This window comes from Ranitomeya imitator, chromosome 6 (assembly GCF_032444005.1).
Source record: "Ranitomeya imitator isolate aRanImi1 chromosome 6, aRanImi1.pri, whole genome shotgun sequence".
NCBI classification, from domain to species: domain Eukaryota; kingdom Metazoa; phylum Chordata; class Amphibia; order Anura; family Dendrobatidae; genus Ranitomeya; species Ranitomeya imitator.
In genome coordinates, this window is record NC_091287.1 from 138564384 (window position 1) to 138587906 (window position 23523).

A 23523-nucleotide genomic window follows, 5' to 3' on the forward strand; every position below is an offset into this window, starting at 1 on the left:
CCGCCCTGCTGGTGCATGGCCGCTGTGGCGGTGGGCGCCGCACGGCTCCGCTCCGTTAGGGCGATAGGACCCACTACGAGGTTTGCCGTGAAGTGGCAGTGGGCTTCATACAGTCTGATCAGAATGTTAAACTGAAAACCTCATATTCAGTTATATTAATTTTTGCCTAGCGGCTTTAGATCAACGTATGATTTTGGGATGTGCGGTTCATGCTCTTTTTTTTTTTTTTTTCCTTTTTGCTAAGGATACATCAGACTCATATTCAGAGTCGTGAACGCTACGAGCCCCCAAAGAGGGTGAGCGAGAGGTGGAGCTGCCAGAAACTGACTGGCGTGGTGAGCGCTCAGGAGAGGTAGTGCGGATCCGTTTTCTGGATGACCGTGCCTCTTTCCAGAGAGAGCGGCCCCTGCTGGCCGACGATTCCCCTGTTACGGAGGGATCTCTTAACACGTGCAAAGGATTGCCCTGCTCCCCAGGCGGGTTCTGAATGGATTTGATGGCATTGGCTAAAAAATCCACGGACTGCGAAAGTGAAGCGACCCACGCGGGGGGGACTAGATACGCCGGGGTCGGTGGCAGTGGAGGGCTCCTGGGGCATCGCAGGCTGAGCAGAGGGGGAACTTTGAGGCCGAGGAAGTGGAGCCTGGCAGGTGGTACACGCAGAAAAAAAGGTCGTATGCACCTTAGAGGATTTTTTAGTCTTTGACTGGGACAAGGTAGACCTCAGGGTCTATAAACTAAGGAAGCGAGGGCGGCGCTGCAGGGGAGAAGCTGACGTGGTTTCCTTACCCGTGGTCCTGTGTCCCGCAGAGGAAGAGGGAGACGGCAGGTGGAGTAGGCGACGGCCGGCGTGCACAGCGCTGCACGTGGGGGAAGCTGTGGCTGGGAGAGCTGGAGCTGCGGCATGCAGTGAAGAATCCAAGATGGCCACCGAGATCAGGGGGAGAGCTCTCGCAGACAGCGAGAAGCGCCAGGACTGGGGGGTGGCGCCGCAGGATGATGCGAAAGGGGGCGGAGCCTATCGGGATGCGGCCTGCAGCTAGGCCGAAGCCGGGGACTAAATTTGCGGCTTCGGCCCGGCGCGCAGCCGCTGAGTACCGGAAGCTATGGGGCCCAGAGAAAAAAAGTGCCGCTGCTAAGAGGGAGCCCTCCGGACCGCCAAACAGCCGACCACCCCCCCCCGAGGCACTTACCCCAATAGAGAGACGCGCAGGGGAGCAGAAGCTGCTGCACACAAGGAACCTGGTGAGGTGTGCCTGGGGCAATAAGGACGGTGCAGGGGTTGGGGAGCCTCCATCCACCATCCCCTGAAAGGGGGGTGGAGAGGAACCGTCCACCACCTGCCATCAGCCGCATATTCAGTGGTGATGCAGTGGGGGCTGCACGGACGCCACAATGTAGAGTGCCTCTGATCAGCCGAGGAAAAAACCTGGTGGGCAGGGCAGATGTACGGCAATAGGCCTGGCTGCAGAAGAGAATACGTGGAGGACCTCCATGTGCTCGTCTGTAAGGGGGGTGGGGGACATCGGTCCCTAGAAAAGGCCCGTCGCCCCCAAAAATCAGCTCAGGCAGTGGCTTCCCACATCGCAGGAGAGGGTACGGAGAGGTGAACTCCCGTGCTCGCCTGTTGTTGGTTCAGGGAGATCGGAGCCTTGAAAGGTTCCGTTGCCCCTTCGTCCGATAGAAAAAAGAGAAATAATTAAATCCAGTGTGCCTCCTATGGACACTAAGCTTGAACTGGGTCTCTGGAAGCCAGCATGAGGGTGTATACTGCAGGGGAGGAGCTAACCTTTTTTTTGTCTCAGCTTAGTGTCAGCCTCCTAGTGACAGCAGCATAACACCCATGCTCCTGTGTCCCCCAATGTGGCGAAGGAGAAATATATTCGAGTCCCAGCAGCTGCATGTCTCGTGGCTGTTAGACAGCCATAACACATCCCGGGATTGCCTTATAGCCCCAAGACATGCAGCTGCCGGGACTCAAACATATTTTTCAAGGACACTGAAGACACTCAGTTAGCACACGAGCATGTTTGGATAACACCTTATCAGAGTACATTCACTCATCAGTCATCACTATTCTATATCAATAAGGAGAAGATTCTGTATTTCCATTAAATACTTGAACTTTAATACTTAATACTATATATACATGAACGTTTAACCTCTTTCTGTCCTGTAATATAATATTATGCAGTTGCAGAGATGCACTTAATGCCAACAACCACAATTATACATCATAGTTTTGGTGAGGCTAAATTAGATATGCAGGATCCATCTGTATTTTACTGATGACACTTTGCTCCAATGGGAATAACACCTAACAGGTATTTGCATGTACTGTATGTATAAAGTGGGCTCTTAGAGCAAAGTTTACCTGTGTGCCTGCAGCACCCCAACGCGACACTGGCTGGGGATGCCATGCAGTAACAAAGCCTGGCCAGTCAGTTGTAGGGCCGGACTGGCCATCGCAAGGGTGAGTCTGCACGCCGACTCACCCTTCCCTCCCCCAGCTCCGCCACCGCATTCAACTACGCCAATACAGTTGAATGCAATGATGGAGGAGAGAGCATCACCTGACGCTCCCTCTCCCATCATTCCCCGCTCTGCCTCTGACACTGCGGGTGCGCGCGAACTCACTGTGTCCCAGGCAGTGCAGCAGCAGCCGCCGAGACAGGAGCAGGAAGCACCGCGGGCACGAGGGGAGGTGAGGAGTGTTTTTTTTTTTTACTGGACTGTGGGGCCATTCTGGGGGGGAGGAGAGATGTGGGCTCTGCTGTATACTGCTATGTGGACTCTGCTGTATACTACTATGTGGGCAGTGCTGTATACTACTATGTGGGCTCTGCTGTATACTACTGTGTGGGCAGTGCTGTATACTACTATGTGGGCTCTGCTGTATACTACTATATGGGCAGTACTGTATACTACAATGTGGGCTCTGCTGTATGCTACTATGTGGGCTGTGCTGTATACTACTATGTGGGCTCTGCTTTATACAACTATGTGGGCTCTGCTGTATACTACTATGTGGGCTGTGCTGTATACTACTATGTGGGCTCTGCTTTATACTACTATGTGGGCAGTGCTGTATACTACTATGTGGGCTCTGCTGTATACTACTATGTGGGCTCTGCTGTATACTACTATGTGGGCTCTGCTGTATACTACTATGTGTGCTCTGCTGTATACTACTATGTGTGCTCTGCTGTATACTACTATGTGGGCTGTGCTGTATACTACTTTGTGGGCTGTGCTATATACTACTGTGTGGGCTCTGCTGTATACTACTATGTAGGCTGTGCTATATACTACTGTGTGGGCTCTGCTGTATACTACTGTGTGGGCTCTGCTGTATACTACTGTGTGGGCTGTGCTGTATACTACTGTGTGGGCAGTGCTGTATACTACTGTGTGGGTTGTGCTGTATACTACTGTGTGGGCTGTGCTGTATACTACTATGTGGGCTGTGCTGTATACTACTGTGTGGGCAGTGCTGTATACTACTGTGTGGGCTGTGCTGTATACTGCTACGTGGGCTGTGCTGTATACTGCTACGTGGGCTGTGTTATCTGCTATGCGGGTTGTGCTATATACTATGGGGGGTATATTATATTCTATGGGGGAGGCTGTGTTATATGCTATGTGGCTGTTATATACTATTGTGGGGTATATTATATTCTATGGGGGAGGCTGTTATATACTATGGGGGCTGCATTATATTCTATGGGGCTACATTATATATTATGGGAAGGTGGGCTGTATTATATTCTATGGGGTGGCTGCATTATACTCTGGGGTGGCTGCATTATACTATGAGGTGGCTGCATTATATTCTGTAGGGTGGTGGCTGCATTATGCTATATGTGGGCTGCATTATACTGTATCGAGGACTATGGGGAATATGTTATACTATATGAAGAATTATGGGGTGCATTATACTATGGGAAGTGAATTGTACTACATGGATGACTATGGCGGTGCATTATACTATATGGAGCACTATGAGGAGTGTATTATGTTGTATGGAGGACTATGAGGAGTGTATTATGCTATATGGAGGACTGAGCAGTGTATTTTAATATATGTCGGACTTTAGGGAGTGTATTATACTATGTGGAGGACTGTGGTGCACATTATAATATATGGAGGACTATGGGGTGTATTTTACTAAACAAAAACGCATATTCCGATTGTTTTTGCTGGAACAAAAATCATTGTTTTCAGCAGCAAATCGCCAGCGTAAACTGTATATGTGCTGCTGATAACATGATACTGTATGGGGATCTGTTAGTGATCGTTCTGTCCCATCATTATTCCTCAGCTGGTGGAAAGAGGCCGGGAAACATGCGTTAAACAACTTCAGTATTGTCGATCAAACTCATTTAGCGGCCTGTACTCAGCGCTTGTAAATACAACCGAAATGCTTTTGTGTGATGTGCAATATGTTAGCATTTGTAACCCCATTTTAAACTTTGCCTAGGGCCCCACTTTGCCTAAAACCGGCCCTGCCTACAAGTATACAAAGATATTATACAGTCACCATGTGACAAGTGGGCCTGTGTAACTTCAAATGCCAGGATTGAATTTTAGTCCCAGTCCGGCCCTGGTCAGTTGCATAGAAAGCAACCCCTGACAGTACTCAGAATAAACAGGAAAAAATGTCCCACCCTACTAGTGACTGTATACATTGAAGGAACACTGCTGCTTGCTGCAGACAGTCATTTCTACAATAAGAACTAGAGGTGGCATGAGAAAAATAAAAAAAAATGTATTTGCCTATTCAGCAGATGGAGTCAGCATGAAAATGCATGACGAACTAAAGAAAGAATTGCACGAGCTTGAGCAGGAGGTGAAGCATCTGAAGGAACAAGTTGCTCTGCAGACAAGTAAGTGACTCATTACATAACCTATGGACAGTTTACAAAGTAAGTTTATTCTACAACTATTTTTACATTTAGAATTGTGCACTTTAAGGGAGAAATGAGAGTGCAGGACCCAAATTGCATTAAATAGTGGTCAAGAATACAACCTATTTTGCTGACCATGAGCCTTGGCTTTGTTGTTAGGCTGCGGTCACACTAGCAGTATTTGGTCAGTATTTTACGTCAGTATTTGTAAGCCAAAACCAGGAGTGGAACAATCAGAGGAAGAGTATAATAGAAACATGTGCACCACTTCTGCATTTATCACCCACTCCTGGTTTTGGCTTACAAATACTGATGTAAAATACTGACCAAATACTGCTAGTGTGATGGCAACCTAAGTCTTGGTACTGACATTGCTACCTGGAAGGTATAGTTTATCAGAATGAATCTTGTGGTCAACCACATATGGGTTATTGCAGCATTTGGGACAAATTGGGTAATAATTTGTGTGGTTTATTTTCTTCCACTACATCTTATGAAACTAGTGGAAATAAATTTAGGCCTAAAACAATATTTTAGTGAAAAAGTATAATTACTTTTTTTATTCCACTTTTCATTAATTCCTGTGTAGCATGTAAGGTTAACAAAATTTTTGACAGCAGCTTTTAATACATTGAGGGTGAAGTTTTCAAAATGGTCTAATTGCTGTGGGTTTTCCAATAAATAGGCCCTTCAAGTTTGCTGGAAAAATTAAGCACACATGGAAAATTTTCTTTGTTAAAGCTGTCACCAGGTTTGGCCTATATGCAGGGCTGCCACTAGAAATTTCAGGGCCCCATACTGGCAAAATTTTCAGGGCCCCTTAAGACTCCGCCCAGGCTCCACCCCAGCCCCGCCTCCACCCCTCGAACTGTCAACAGCCCCACCGCTGTCTCTTGCCAAAACTCCACTTCTCACAAATCACACATTAACAGTTCCCATTACCAGATCAAACACATAGCCAGCAGCTTTTGTTTTGGCCAAAAGGTTTTTTTAAATTTGAGACGACAACAAGGTAGACTCTTTTGGCCGAACCCTACTCTACTCTAATCTATTAAACATTTGTTAAAATATGCAATACAATTTAGGTGTATTTTTATTTATTTTTCAATTGACCAATAATACCACATACAAGGGACAAATACCACAACACCATGACCAGACACCATATTATCACCACATAGTGACCTATAATACTATCTACAAGGAACAAATACCGCCACACCATGTGCAGACCACATATTACCACCACAGTGACTGAACAATATCACATACAAGGGACAAATACCACCGCAGCATGTCCAGACCACATATTACCATCACATGGTGACCAACTACATACAAGGAACAAATACCAACACAACATGAACAGACCACATATTACCACCACACAGTGACCGAATAATAGCACATACAAGGAACAAATACCGCTACACCATGGCCGGACAACATATTACCACCACATTGTGACTGAATAGTACAATACTGATCATTAATAAAAAAAAAATACTATCACCATAAGTGCCATTATACACAGGAGATCTGTACTTAGTATGCAGTGTGTGTACAGGTAATACAGTGGTCGCCGATGCCATTATACACAGGAGCTCTTCATATAGTGTCAGTGTACATGTAATACAGCGATCACTAGTGACATTATACACAAGAGCTCTGTATATAGTGTATAGTGTACATGTAATACAGCGATCACTAGTGACATTATACACAGGAGCTCTGTATATAGTGTACAGATAATATAGTGATCACTAGTGACATTATACACAGGAGCTCTGTATATAGGGTACAGTGTACATGTAATACAGCAATCACTAGTGACATTATACAAAGGAGCTCTGTATATAGTGTATAGTGTACAGATAGTATAGTGATCACCAGTGACATTATACACAGGAGCACTGTATACAGTATACAGTGTATGGTGTCAGTGTACAGGTAACATACTCACCAGTGACGTCTCTAGCTAAAGTCCTTCATCTTTGCGTTTCTTTTTAATCCAGCGCAGACCGCTATCACTTCTTTCTGCCAGGACTCGTCTCATCTGCATAAAATAACACAGTTATCTAGAGCACCGCTTCCAGAGCACATTCCCCATTTTTTCCCTTTCTTCTACACTACACATCTGACTACAGACGTTCACCCACCATTAATATATAATTGGTTATTATGCAACCCACCATTCCAAATATAAATTATAATCCGCCACTGTGCCCCCACTATCTGTATATAGCCACTTTCCTCATTTAATATATAAATTAATTAGCACCTGTATTCTTCCAATTTATTACCAGTTACTTTATCCTCAACGAACCCACTATGTACCTCCCGCTCTAACCCTTACCCCAATTCATTATAGTTACATGCCCCTTCTGCCTCAATTCATTGCCACGTCTTCTCTCTCTCCCACCCTCTATTCATTATCAATTGATCTTCCCCACCCTCAAAATTCATTATTTGCTCTCCCCACCTTCAATACATCATTTGCTCTTCCCACCCCCAAGTTCAATTCAATTGCTGTCCACGTCCCTCACACTCACTTCATGTGCAGTCCCCATCACCCCCACTTCATCATTTAGTCCCCTATCATCATTTAGTCCCCTATCCCCCCCGTCACTTCATCTGCAGTCCCCCTTACTTCATCATTTGCAGCCCCCTATCATTTCATCATGTGCAGAACCCCCTCAAACACACTTCATCATCTGCAGTCCCTATCACTCCCACATCATTACCTATCCCCATCCCCCCCACATCATTTGCAATTCCCATCACCCCCACATCATTTGCAATTCCCATCACCCCCACATCATTTGCAGTCCCCATCTCCCACATCATCATTTGCAGTCCCCATCACCCCCACATCATTTGCAGTCCCCATCACCCCCACATCATCATTTGCAGTCCCCCCACATCATTTGCAGTCCCCATCACCCCCCATCATCATCTGCAGTCCCCATCACCCCCACATCGTTTGCAGTCCCCCAACATCATTTGCAGTCCCCATCACCCCCACATCATCATTTGCAGTCCCCCAACATCATTTGCAGTCCCCATCACCCCCACATCATCATTTGCAGTCTCCATCACCCCCACATCATTTGCAGTTCCCATCACCCCCACATCATTTGCAGTCCCCATCACCCCCACATCATCATTTGCAGTCCCCCCACATCATTTGCAGTTGCCATCACCCCCACATCATCATTTGCAGTCCCCATCACCCCCACATCATCATTTGCAGTCCCCCAACATCATTTGCAGTCCCCATCACCCCCACATCATCATTTGCAGTCCCCCAACATCATTTGCAGTCCCCATCACCCCCACATCATCATTTGCAGTCTCCATCACCCCCACATCATTTGCAGTCTCCATCACCCCCACATCATTTGCAGTTCCCATCACCCCCACATCATTTGCAGTCCCCATCACCCCACATCATCATTTGCAGTCCCCCAACATCATTTGCAGTCCCCATCCCCCCCACATCATCATTTGCAGTCCCCATAACCCCCACATCATTTGCAGTCCCCATCACCCCCACATCATTTGCAGTCCCCCAACATCATTTGCAGTCCCCATCACCCCCACATCATCATTTGCAGTCCCCATCACCCCCACATCATCATTTGCAGTCCCCATCACCCCCACATCATTTGCAGTCCCCATCACGATGCTGAAGTTGGTTTCTTATTCGTTCAGTTTCTTATTCGGGCTGAAGTTGGTTTCTTATTCAGCAGTTTCTTATTCGGCTATTTTTTATTTTCTGTTTTTTTCAGGTTTTGGTATAAAAATAAACCATTCTGAGTATATAATAATATGCGGTCATGTGTCCTTTTGTGAATACACTTAAAAACAGATACAAAATTTAGAAGGCTGGCACAAAAATGGGCATCAAAGTGGGCACTGAGGTATGGTATTGAAGGGGTTAAATGCCTTTGTGCCACTGATTTAACACCTGATTTACATATTTACTGATGCCCCACATGAAATTCATGTCACTCCAGCCTGGCACAAATGGGTTCTGGGCATCAAAACTGGCATCAAAGAGGGCAGAGAACCAATTTTCACACATGCGAATAAGTAACAGCTATTTTTAAGGGGTTAAATGCCTTTGTGCCACTGATATAACACCTGATTTACATACCTACTGATGCCCCACATGAAATCCATGTCACTCCAGCCTGGCACAAATGGCTTCTGGGCATCAGAACTGGCATCAAAGTGGGCAAATCACTCATTTTCACAGATTTGAATAAGTAACAGCTATTTTTAAGGGGTTAAATGCCTTTGTGCCACTGATATAACACCTGATTTACATACCTACTGATGCCCCACATGAAATCCATGTCACTCCAGCCTGGCACAAATGGGTTCTGGGCATCAGAACTGGCATCAAAGTGGGCAAATTGCACATTTTCACAGATTTGAATAAGTAACAGCTATTTTTAAGGGGTTAAATGCCTTTGTGCCACTGATCTAACACCTGATTTACATACCTACTGATGCCCCACATGAAATCCATGTCACTCCAGCCTGGCACAAATGGGTTCTGGGCATCAGAACTGTCATCAAAGTGGGCAAATCGCCCATTTTCACAGATTTGAATAAGTAACAGCTATTTTTAAGGGGTTAAATGCCTTTGTGCCACTAATCTAACACCTGATTAACATACCTAATGATGCCCTACATGAAATGCATGTCAATACAGCCTGGCACAAATGGGTTCTGGGCATCAAAACTGGCATCAAAGTACTCAAATCACCCATTTTCACAGATTTGAAAAAGTAACAGCTATTTTTAAGGGGTTAAATAGCTTTGTGCCACTAATCTAACACCTGATTTACATACCTACTGATGCCGCACATGAAATCCATGTCACTCCAGCCTGGCACAAATGGGTTCTGGGCATCTAAACTGGCATCAAAGCGGACAAATCACCCATTTTCACAGATTTGAATAAGTAACAGCTATTTTGAGGGGGTTAGATGCCTTTGTGCCACTGATATAACACCTGATTTACATACCTACTGATGCCCCACATAAAATCCATGTCACTCCAGCCTGGCACAAATGGGTTCTGGGCATCAGAACTGGCATCAAAGTGGGCAAATCGTACATTTTCACAGATTTGAATAAGTAACAGCAACTTTTAAGGGGTTAAATGCCTTTGTGCCACTGATCTAACACCTGATTTACATACCTACTGATGCCCCACATGAAATCCATGTCACTCCAGCCTGGCACAAATGGGTTCTGGGCATCAGAACTGGCATCAAAATGGTCAAATCGCCCATTTTCACAGATTTGAATAAGTAACAGCTATTTTTGAGGGGTTAAATGCCTTTGTGCCACTGATCTAACACCTGATTTACATACCTACTGATGCCCCACATGAAATCCATGTCACTGCAGCCTGGCACAAATGGGTTCTGGGCATCAAAACTGGCATCAAAGAGGGCAAATCGCCCATTTTCACAGATTTGAATAAGTAACAGCTATTTTTAAGGGGTTAAATAGCTTTGTGCCACTGATCTAACACCTGATTTACATACCTACTGATGCCCCACATGAAATCCCTGTCACTGCAGCCTGGCACAAATGGGTTCTGGGCATCAAAACTGGCATCAAAGGGGGCAAATCGCCCATTTTCACAGATTTGAATAAGTAACAGCTATTTTTAAGAGGTTAAATAGCTTTGTGCCACTGATATAACACCTGATTTACATACCTACTGATGCCCCACATGAAATCCATGTCACTGCAGCCTGGCACAAATGGGTTCTGGGCATCAAAACTGGCATCAAAGGGGGCAAATCGCCCATTTTCACAGATTTGAATAAGTAACAGCTATTTTTAAGGGGTTAAATAGCTTTGTGCCACTGATCTAACACCTGATTTACATACCTACTGATGCCCCACATGAAATCCATGTCACTCCAGCCTGGCACAAATGGGTTCTGGGCATCAGAACTGGCATCAAAGTGGGCAAATCGCCCATTTTCACAGATTTCAATAAGTAACAGCTATTTTTAAGGGGTTAAATGCCTTTGTGCCACTGATATAACACCTGATTTACATACCTACTGATGCCCCTCATTAAATGCATGTCAATCCAGCCTGGCACAAATGGGGTTTGGGCATGAAAACTGGCATCAAAGTACTCAAATCACCCATTTTCATAGATTTGAATAAGTAACAGCTATTTTTAAGGGGTTAAATGCCTTTGTGCCACTGATATAACACCTGATTTACATACCTATTGATGCCCCACATGAAATCCATGTCACTCGAGCCTGGCACAAATGGGTTCTGGGCATCAGAACTGGCATCAAAGTGGGCAAATCGCACATTTTCACAGATTTGAATAAGTAACTGATGTTTTTAAGGGGTTAAATGCTTTTGGGCCACTGATAAGACACATAAAATACACAGATATTGATGTCCTGCATCAAACCCAGGTCCTTTCAGCCTGGCAGAAATGGGTTCTGGGCACCAGAACTGGCATCAAAGTGGGCAAACAGCCCATTTTCACAGATTTGAATAAGTAACTGATGTTTTTAAGGGGTTAAATGCCTTTGGGCCACTGATATGACACTTACAATACACATAAAGTGATGCCCTGCATCAAACCCAGGTCCAATCAGCCTGGCCCAAATGGGTTCTGGGCACCAGACCTGGCATCAAAGTGGGCAAACAGCCCATTTTCACAGATTTGAATAAGTAACTGATGTTTTTAAGGGGTTAAATGCCTTTGGGCCACTGATACGACACTTAAAATACATAGACAGTGATGCCCTGCATCAAACCCAGGTCCCTTCAGCCTGGCCCAAATGGGTTCTGGGCACCAGAACTGGCATCAAAGTGGGCAAACAGCCCATTTCCACAGATTTGAATAAGTAACTGATGTTTTTAAGGGGTTAAATGCCTTTGGGCCACTGATACAACACGTAAAATTCACAGACAGTGATACCCTGCATCAAACCCAGGTCCCTTCAGCCTGGCCCAAATGGGTTCTGGGCACCAGAACTGGCATCAAAGTGGGCAAACAGCCCATTGTCACAGATTTGAATAAGTAACTGATATTTTTAAGGGGGTTAAATGCCTTTGAGCCACTGATACCACAGTGCATATGTCAGGAAATAGGAAGAAGTCCTGATTACTTCAATTACACATACAGCGCTCTGAGCTGCAATTTCCTCTGCCTGCCCACACAAGGCTGGAATTCTAAGCCACTCTTTCTCCCTCCCCCCGCTATACAGCCGTAATGTACGACGAGCCTGCCAGCGTCATTGAAGAATTTATATGGCCCTGTGCTGCTGTCACGATGATGCCAAAAAATGTCTTATTGTGAGTGTAGTTTCAGAAGGACATGGCTAACTACACACACACACTCACAATGCAGCTGCGACCCCTTTCTCTTCCCCCCACCCCTCAGCTTCACTCCTACCCGAAACAAAGCCTATGATAGAGACTGGGCAACCTGATACTAATGGTGGGCAGGGTGTGGCTTTAAACTGCAGGTGACCAATCCGGCAAAGCCACCCGTTGTCCCTCCCCTCTCACTCAGGAATGCCTTTGTCTGAGACCTTGGAATAAGGTAAAGAACTGTCCGATCAGTGCATATCATTAACCAGCCCTTTAGTGATGTCACAAGCTCAGAAGTATAAGTCACTATACTCTTAGACCAGCCATCAGTCTTGGTCGGGAAGCGATCTACCACAGCTTGGCAAAGCTGTTCCATGCATCTGGATGTATTTATCCTCCTAAGGCTCCTTTCACACTAGCGTCGTTTTGGAGAAAAAACGCATTCTGCAAAGTTGTCTGCAGGATGCGTTTTTTCCCCATAAACTAACATTACCGACGTATTGCCACACGTCGCAACCGTCGTGCGACGGTTGTGCCGTGTTGTGGCGGATCGCCGGCACAAAAAAACGTTCAAAGTAACTTTTTTTGTGCGTTGTGTCCGCCATTTTCGGCCGCGCATTCGTGGCCGAAGCCACGCCCCTCCTCGCCGCAACTCACAATGGGGCAGCGGATGCGTGGAAAAAATGCATCCGCTGCCCCCGTTGTGCGGCGCTTCCACAGCATGCGTCGGTACCTGGGCCCGACGCTCTGCGACGGGCCGAGCCCGACGCTAATCTGAAAGTAGCCTAAGCCACAGGCCAGCCAAGATGATACCATGACATAACCTGTAAGTTCTCTTTTCAACGTTAATCCTTTTTTATTTTGTAATCTGTAATGTACCGTATTTTCCGGCGTATAAGACGACTTTTTAACCCCTGCAAAGCATCTCAAAAGTCGGGGGTCGTCTTCTATGCCGGGTCCGGCATGTGCAGGGATCGGTCCTGTATGGTTCCCAGGATCTAAAGGAGAGTAGACTCTCCTTCAGGCCCTGGGATCCATATTCATGTTAAAAAAAAAGAATAACAATAAAAAATATGGGATACACTTACCCATCGACGGCCCGCGGCTCTCATCGGTGCAAGGGCCGGCCTCCAATCCTAAGGATGCATTGATCGAAGGACCTTCGGTGACGTCACGGTCACCTGACCGGTCACGCGACCGCGACGTCATCAAAGGTCCTTCGTTCAATGCATCCTTAGGAACGGAGGCAGCCTCTTGCGCCGCTGAGAGCCGCAGGCCGTCAGAGGGTAAGTATATCCCATATTTTTTATTTTTATTCTTTTTTTTTACATGAATGTGGATCCCAGGGCCTGAAGGAGAGTCTACTCTCCTTTAGATCCTGGGAACCATACAGGACCGCTCCCTGCACATGCCGTACCCGGCATATAAGACGACCCCCGACTTTTGAGATGCTTTGCAGGGGTTAAAAATTCGTCTTATACACCGGAAAATACGGTACATTACAGATTACAAAATAAAAAAGGATTAACGTTGAAAAGAGAACTTACAGGTTATGTCATGGTATCATCTTGGCAGGCCTGTGGCTTAGGCTACTTTCACATTAGCGTCGGGCTCGGCCTGTCGCAGAGCATCGGGCCCAGGTACCGACGCATGCTGTGGAAGCGCCGCACAACGGGGGCAGCGGATGCATTTTTTCCACGCATCCGCTGCTCCATTGTGAGTTGCGGCGAGGAGGGGCGTGGCTTCGGCCAGGAATGCGCGGCCGAAAATGGCGGACACAACGCACAAAAAAAGTTACTTTGAACGTTTTTTTGTGCCGGCGATCCGCCACAACACGGCACAACCGTCGCACGACGGTTGCGACGTGTGGCAATACGTCGGTAATGTTAGTTTATGGGGAAAAAACGCATCCTGCAGACAACTTTGCAGAATGCGTTTTTTCTCCAAAACGACGCTAGTGTGAAAGGAGCCTTAGGAGGATAAATACATCCAGATGCATGGAACAGCTTTGCCAAGCTGTGGTAGATCGCTTCCCGACCAAGACTGATGGCTGGTCTAAGAGTATAGTGACTTATACTTCTGAGCTTGTGACATCACTAAAGGGCTGGTTAATGATATGCACTGATCGGACAGTTCTTTACCTTATTCCAAGGTCTCAGACAAAGGCATTCCTGAGTGAGAGGGGAGGGACAACGGGTGGCTTTGCCGGATTGGTCACCTGCAGTTTAAAGCCACACCCTGCCCACCATTAGTATCAGGTTGCCCAGTCTCTATCATAGGCTTTGTTTCGGGTAGGAGTGAAGCTGAGGGGTGGGGGAAAGAGAAAGGGGTCGCAGCTGCATTGTGAGTGTGTGTGTGTAGTTAGCCATGTCCTTCTGAAACTACACTCACAATAAGACATTTTTTGGCATCATCGTGACAGCAGCACAGGGCCATATAAATTCTTCAATGACGCTGGCAGGCTCGTCGTACATTACGGCTGTATAGCGGGGGGAGGGAGAAAGAGTGGCTTAGAATTCCAGCCTTGTGTGGGCAGGCAGAGGAAATTGCAGCTCAGAGCGCTGTATGTGTAATTGAAGTAATCAGGACTTCTTCCTGTTTCCTGACATATGCACTGTGGTATCAGTGGCTCAAAGGCATTTAACCCCCTTAAAAATATCAGTTACTTATTCAAATCTGTGAAAATGGGCTGTTTGCCCACTTTGATGACAGTTCTGGTGCCCAGAACTCATTTGGACCAGGCTGAAAGGACCTGGGTTTGATGCAGGGCATCACTATCTGTGTATTTTAAGTGTCGTATCAGTGGCCCAAAGGCATTTAACCCCTTAAAAACATCAGTTACTTATTCAAATCTGTGAAAATTGGCTGTTTGCCCACTTTGATGCCAGTTCTGGTGCCCAGAACCCATTTGGGCCAGGCTAAAGGGATCTGGGTTTGATGCAGGGCATCACTTTCTGTGTATTGTAAGTGTCATATCAGTGGCCCAAAGGCATTTAACCCCATAAAAACATCAGTTACTTATTCAAATCTGTGACAATGGGCTGTTTGCCCACTTTGATGCCAGTTCTGGTGCCCAGAACCCATTTGGGCCAGGCTGAAGGGACCTGGGTTTGATGCAGGGTATCACTGTCTGTGAATTTTACGTGTTGTATCAGTGGCCCAAAGGCATTTAACCCCTTAAAAACATCAGTTACTTATTCAAATCTGTGGAAATGGGCTGTTTGCCCACTTTGATGCCAGTTCTGGTGCCCAGAACCCATTTGGGCCAGGCTGAAGGGACCTGGGTTTGATGCAGGGCATCACTGTCTATGTATTTTAAGTGTCGTATCAGTGGCCCAAAGGCATTTAACCCCTTAAAAACATCAGTTACTTATTCAAATCTGTGAAAATGGGCTGTTTGCCCACTTTGATGCCAGTTTTGATGCCCAGAACCCATTTGTGCCAGGCTGGAGTGACATGGATTTCATGTGGGGCATCAGTAGGTATGTAAATCAGGTGTTAGATCAGTGGCACAAAGCTATTTAACCCCTTAAAAATAGCTGTTACTTATTCAAATCTGTGAAAATGGGTGATTTGCCCACTTTGATGCCAGTTCTGATGCCCAGAACCTATTTGTGCCAGGCTGGAGTGACATGGATTTCATGTGGGGCATCAGTAGGTATGTAAATCAGGTGTTATATCAGTGGCAAAAAGGCATCTAACCCCCTCAAAATAGCTGTTACTTATTCAAATCTGTGAAAATGGGTGATTTGTCCGCTTTGATGCCAGTTTAGATGCCCAGAACCCATTTGTGCCAGGCTGGAGTGACATGGATTTCATGTGCGGCATCAGTAGGTATGTAAATCAGGTGTTATATCAGTGGCAAAAAGGCATCTAACCCCCTCAAAATAGCTGTTACTTATTCAAATCTGTGAAAATGGGTGATTTGTCCGCTTTGATGCCAGTTTAGATGCCCAGAACCCATTTGTGCCAGGCTGAAGTGATTTGACTTTGATGTGGGGCATCACTAGATATGTAAATCAGGTGTTAGATTAGTGGCACAAAGGCATTTAACCCCTTAAAAATTGCTGTTACTTATTCAAATCTGTGAAAATGTACGATTTGCCCACTTTGATGCCAGTTCTGATGCCCAGAACCAATTTGTGCCAGGCTGGAGTGACATGGATTTCATGTGGGGCATCAGTAGGTATGTAAATCAGGTGTTAGATCAGTGGCACAAAGGCATTTAACCCCTTAAAAATAGCTGTTACTTATTCAAATCTGTGAAAATGTGCAATTTGCCCACTTTGATGCCAGTTCTGATGCCCAGAACCCATTTGTGCCAGGCTGGAGTGACATGGATTTCATGTGGGGCATCAGTAGGTATGTAAATCAGGTGTTATATCAGTGGCACAAAGGCATTTAACCCCTTAAAAATAGCTGTTACTTATTCAAATCTGTGAAAATGGGTGATTTGTCCGCTTTGATGCCAGTTTAGATGCCCAGAACCCATTTGTGCCAGGCTGGAGTGACATGGATTTCATGTGCGGCATCAGTAGGTATGTAAATCAGGTGTTATATCAGTGGCACAAAGGCATTTAACCCCTTAAAAATAGCTGTTACTTATTCAAATCTGTGAAAATGGGTGATTTGTCCGCTTTGATGCCAGTTTAGATGCCCAGAACCCATTTGTGCCAGGCTGTAGTGACATGGATTTCATGTGGGGCATCAGTAGGTATGTAAATCAGGTGTTATATCAGTGGCACAAAGGCATTTAACCCCTTAAAAATAGCTGTTACTTATTCAAATCTGTGAAAATTGGTTCTCTGCCCACTTTGATGCCAGTTTTGATGCCCAGAACCCATTTGTGCCAGGCTGGAGTGACATGGATTTCATGTGGGGCATCAGTAGGTATGTAAATCAGGTGTTATATCAGTGGCACAACGGCATTTAACCCCTTAAAAATAGCTGTTACTTATTCAAATCTGTGAAAATGGGTGATTTGTCCGCTTTGATGCCAGTTTAGATGCCCAGAACCCATTTGTGCCAGGCTTGAGTGACATGGATTTCATGTGGGGCATCAGTAGGTATGTAAATCAGGTGTTATATCAGTGGCACAAAGGCATTTAACCCCTTAAAAATAGCTGTTACTTATTCGCATGTGTGAAAATTGGTTCTCTGCCCTCTTTGATGCCAGTTTTGATGCCCAGAACCCATTTGTGCCAGGCTGGAGTGACATGAATTTCATGTGGGGCATCAGTAGGTATGTAAATCAGGTGTTAGATCAGTGGCACAAAGGCATTTAACCCCTTCAATACCATACCTCAGTGCCCACTTTGATGCCCATTTTTGTGCCAGCCTTCTAAATTTTGTATCTGTTTTTAAGTGTATTCACAAAAGGACACATGACCGCATATTATTATATACTCAGAATGGTTTATTTTTATACCAAAACCTGAAAAAAACAGAAAATAAAAAATAGCCGAATAAGAAACTGCTGAATAAGAAACCAACTTCAGCCCGAATAAGAAACTGAACGAATAAGAAACCAACTTCAGCATCGTGTCCCCATCACCCCCACATCATTTGCAGTTCCCATCACCCCCACATCATCATTTGCAGTCCCCCCACATCATTTGCAGTCCCCCCACATCATTTGCAGTCCCCATCACCCCCACATCATCATTTGCAGTCCCCTATCCCCCCTTCACTTCATCTGCAGTCCCCCTTACTTCATTTGCAGCCCCAATCATTTCATGTGTAGTACCCCCTCAAATACACTTTATCATTTGCAGCCCCCTATTATTTCATCATGTACAGTACTCCCTAAAACACACTTCATCATCTGCAGTCTCACTCCCCCCCCACCTCACCTCACCTATTAAAAAAAACAAAAATGTTTTTTATACTTACCTCAGTCGTTCCCGGGGCGTCTAGTGTTTCCAGCAGTGAAGCAGCAGCTAGAATGTATGTGCTGCTGAGAGGACCTGACAGGAGCCCCTACATTCTAGCACATTCACTACTGAGACGGCTAGAATGTATGGGCTGTAGTCAGGACCTGCAGGGAGCCCATACATTCTAGCCACAGCCGAGCAGGAGCTGTGCAGCCGACTAGGTGAGACGGCCGTGCACAGCTCCAAAAAGGCTCCCGGGCCCCAGCGCCGCAGTGCACAGTATTTTACTACATGATGGGGCCCGATCAGTAGAAGCACAACAGTGGGGCCCCGGATCTGCGGGCCCCTCTGTGTACTGCTGCTGACCGGGCCCCATACAGCAGTAATGGCTGTAATGCCCTGATGACGGCCCTGCCTATATGAGTTACAGCCATAACCTATCAGGGCTGATATACAGCATCCTATAATGCTGTATATCAGCCCCCAATCCGACTTGCAAGAGAAGAAAAATAACTTTTATTATACTCACCTGCAGGGTGGTCCGGTCCTATGGGCGTTGCTGGTTTTGGTCCGGCGCCTCCCATCTTGGGATGCCGCCCTCCTGCTTTAACCATTTTCTTTGGAATCACTAGCTGCTGTAACAGATTAAAAATTTGAAAATTGTGAATCTTTCAAAATTTTCATCAAATTTCTGATAATTTCTTAAGTAAAGGGAAATTAATGGCCAAAATTTACCAATAACATTAAGTACAATGTGTCACAAAAATCAGTTGTAGGATCACTGGGAGATGTAGAAGCATTCTAAAGTTCTCACCACATAAAGTGACTGCCAAAAACATAATGATAGGGAATTTAGATAGTGAGCCCCATCGGTGACCGAGATGAGAATGTGTGCAAAATCTATAAAGAGCTGTGGAATATGTTGGCGCTATATAAATAAAGAGAATATTATTATTAGATGTCAGAATGGAAAAATGAGACTTCATTAAAGGGAATCTGTCAGTAGGATCAACTTTCCTGAGCCATCAACATGGGCATGTAGGTCATAGACACCAGATTAAAGAGATCTGTAATCCAATGTCTTATTTCAGAGAAATCCACTTTCTCTTAATATGTATACAAGCTGTTAAGCTTATTCTAAATGAAAGGTTATACAGTGGGGAATAAGGTATTTAGTCAGCCACCAATTGTGCAAATTCTCCCACTTAAAAAGATGAGAGAGGCCTGTAATTGACATCACAGGTAGACCACAACTATGAGAGTCAAAATAAGAAAACAAAGATTTATTTTGCAAATTATGATGGAAAATAGGTATTTGTTCATTAACAAAAGTTAATCTCAATATTTTATTATATATCCTTTGTTGGCAATGACAGAGGTCAAACATTTTCTGTAAGTCTTCACAAGGTTGGCACGCACTGTTGGTGGTATGTTGGCCCATTCCTCCATGCAGATCTCCTCTACAGAAGTGATGTTTTGGGTCTGTCGCTGGGCAACACGGACTTTCAACTCCCTCCAAAGGTTTTCTATGGAGTTGAGATCGGGAGACTGGCTAGGCCAATTCAGGACCTTCATATGCTTCTTATAAATCCACTCCTTTATTGCTCTGGTGTTGTGCTTGGGATCATTATCATGCTGAAAGACCCATCAACGTTTCATCTTCAATGCCCTTGCTGATGGAAGGAGAGTTGCACTCAAAATCTCACGACACATGGCCCCATTCATTCTTTCATGTATACGGATCAGTCGTCCTGGTCCCTTTGCAGAGAAACAGCCCCAAAGCATGATGTTGCTACCCCCATGCTTCACAGTAGGTATGGTGTTCTTTGGATGCAACTCCGCATTATGTCTCCTCCAAAAACGAGTATTGTTTCTATGAAACAGATCTACTTTGGTTTCATCAGACCATATAACATTCTCCCAATACTCTTCTGGATAATCCAAATGCTCTATAGCAAACTTCAGACAGGCCCAGACATGTACTGGCTTAAGCAGGGGCACACGTCTGGCACTCCAGGATCTGAGTCCCTGACGGCGTAGTGTGTTACAGATTGTAGCCTTTATTATAGTGGTCCCAGCTCTATGCAGGTCATTCACTAGGTCTCCCCGTGTGGTTTTGGGATTTTTGCTCACCGTTCTTGTGATCATTTTGACCTCACGGGGTGAGATCTTGAGAGGGGGCCCAGATCAAGGGAGACTGTCATGATCCCAATGGCAGGGGATCACAAAAGGACAAGCACAAAAACAAAACAAGCTCTAGGGTGATGGAACCTGAGCTGACCGCGATCCTGAACCTAAACACACAACTAGCAGTAGCCGGGGAACGTGCCTACGATGATTCCTAGACGTCTCGCGCCAGCCGAAGGATTAACTTCCCCTATTAGAAGAAACACAGACCTCACTTGCCTCCAGAGAAACACCCCACAGAAATAGCAGCCCCCCACATGTAATAACGGTGAAACGAGAGGAAAGCACATACGTAGTTATGAAAATAGAATCAGCAAAAATGAGGCCCGCTAAAGCTAGATAGCAGAGGATACAAAAGTGAACTGCGCGGTCAGCGAAAAACCCTTCAAAAAACCATCCTGAAATTACTTGAACTCATGTGCCAACTCATGGAACATGAGGAGTAATTTCAGCCCACTAGAGCAACCAGCAGCAAGGAATCACATATCAGCAAGCTGGACTAAGACAAAAATAAAGCAAAACGTGGAACAGGAAAATCAAAACTTAGCTTGTCCTGAAGATAACAGACGCAGGGAGCAGAGGTAAAAAGACACGCTGATTACATTGATAGCCGGCGAGGAAATGACAAAAAGGCCAGGTTAAATAGGAAACTCCCATAACCTGATGGAACGGGTGGACACCAGAGACCGCAGAGAACACAAGTCACCCAGTACCATCAGTAACCACCAGAGGGAGCCCAAAAACAGAACTCACAACAGTACCCTCCCCTTGAGGAGGGGTCACCGAACCCTCACGAGAACCACCAGGGCGACCAGGATGAGCCCTATGAAAAGCACGGACCAAATCGGCAGCATGAACATCAGAGGCAATCGCCCAAGAATTATCCTCCTGACCATAACCCTTCCACTTGACCAAATACTGGAGTTTCCGTCTGGAAACACGAGAATCCAAGATCTTCTCCACAACATACTCCAATTCACCCTCCACCAGCACCGGAGCAGGAGGCTCAAGCGAAGGAACAACAGGTACCTCATACTTCCGCAACAACGACCGATGGAACACATTATGAATAGCAAACGATGCCGGGAGATCCAAACGAAACGACACAGGGTTAAGAATTTCCAAGATCCTATAGGGACCGATGAACCGAGGCTTGAACTTAGGAGAAGAGACCTTCATAGGAACAAAACGAGAAGACAACCACACCAAGTCCCCAATAAGAAGTCGAGGACCCACGCGGCGACGGCGATTAGCAAACTGCTGAGCCCTCTCCTGGGACAACTTCAAATTGTCCACCACATGACTCCAAATCCGATGCAACCTATCGACCACCATGTCCACTCCAGGACAATCAGAAGGCTCCACCTGACCAGAGGAAAAACGAGGATGAAACCCCGAATTACAAAAGAAAGGAGAAACCAAGGTAGCAGAACTAGCCCGATTATTAAGGGCAAACTCGGCAAGCGGCAAAAAGGAAACCCAGTCATCTTGATCAGCAGAAACAAAACACCTTAAATAAGTTTCTAAAGTCTGATTAGTTCGTTCCGTCTGGCCATTCGTCTGGGGATGGAATGCAGACAAAAAGGACAAATCAATGCCCATCTTAGCACAGAACGTCCGCCAAAATCTAGACACAAACTGGGATCCCCTGTCAGAAACGATGTTCTCCGGAATGCCATGCAAACGGACCACGTTTTGAAAAAACAGAGGGACCAACTCAGAGGAGGAAGGTAACTTAGGCAAGGGTACCAGATGAGCCATCTTAGAAAAGCGGTCACACACAACCCATATGACGGACATTTTTTGAGAGACAGGGAGATCCGAAATAAAGTCCATGGAAATGTGCGTCCAAGGCCTCTTCGGGATAGGCAAAGGTGACAACAATCCACTGGCCCGAGAACAGCAAGGCTTAGCCCGAGCACAAACTCCACAAGACTGCACGAAAGAACGCACATCCCTCGACAAGGAAGGCCACCAAAAAGACCTGGCCACCAAGTCTCTAGTACCAAATATTCCAGGATGACCTGCCAACACAGAAGAATGGACCTCGGAGATGACTCTACTGGTCCAATTATCCGGAACAAACAGTCTTTCCGGCGGACAACGATTTATCCGCCTGAAACTCCTGCAAAGCACGTCGCAAGTCTGGGGAGACAGCCGACAAAATCACCCCATCCCTAAGGATACCAGTGGGCTCAGAATTTCCAGGGGAGTCAGGCACAAAACTCCTAGAAAGAGCATCCGCCTTCACATTCTTTGAACCTGGCAGGTATGAAACCACAAAATTGAAACGGGAGAAAAACAGTGACCAACGAGCCTGTCTAGGATTCAGACGCTTGGCAGACTCAAGGTACATCAAATTTTTGTGATCAGTCAAGACCAGCACACGATGTCTAGCACCCTCAAGCCAATGACACCACTCCTCAAATGCCCACTTCATGGCCAAAAGCTCCCGATTACCAACATCATAATTCCGTTCAGCGGGTGAAAATTTTCTAGAAAAGAACGCACATGGCTTCATCACTGAGCCATCGGAGCTTCTCTGTGACAAAACCGCCCCTGCTCCGATCTCGGAAGCATCAACCTCAACCTGAAAAGGAAGCGACGTATCTGGCTGACGCAACACAGGAGCAGAAGAAAACCGGCGCTTAAGTTCCTGAAAGGCCTCCACAGCCGCAGGAGACCAATCAGTAACATCAGCACCCTTCTTAGTCAAATCCGTCAAAGGCTTAACAACACTAGAAAAATTAGTTATGAAGCGACGATAAAAATTAGCAAAGCCCAAGAACTTCTGTAGACTCTTAAGAGATGTAGGCTGCGTCCAGTCACAAATAGCCTGAACCTTGACGGGATCCATCTCAATAGTAGAAGGGGAAAAAATATACCCCAAAAAGGAAATCTTCTGGACTCCAAAGAGACATTTAGAACCCTTTACAAACAAAGAATTGGCCCGCAGGACCTGAAACACCTTCCTGACCTGCTGAACATGAGACTCCCAGTCATCAGAAAAAACCAAAACATCATCCAAATACACGATAATAAATTTATCCAGATATTCACGGAAAATATCGTGCATAAAAGACTGGAAGACAGAAGGAGCATTAGAAAGTCCAAAAGGCATCACCAAATACTCGAAATGGCCCTCAGGCGTATTAAATGCGGTTTTCCACTCATCA

The 23523-nt window shown here is 45.8% G+C and overlaps 1 protein-coding gene across 2 annotated transcripts in view; it reads left to right on the forward strand.

Moving 5' to 3' along the window:
- Window positions 1-23523, forward strand: part of CLEC3B (C-type lectin domain family 3 member B) — a 55201-nt gene that overhangs the window by 26156 nt on the left and 5522 nt on the right. Inside the window, exon 2 of one of the 2 annotated variants that reach the window (XM_069730152.1) lies at window positions 4785-4886. In XM_069730152.1, coding sequence (XP_069586253.1) covers window positions 4785-4886 — 102 coding nt within the window. The remainder of the gene's footprint in view (window positions 1-4784; window positions 4887-23523) is intronic. The other variant, XM_069730153.1, reaches the window with a different exon arrangement.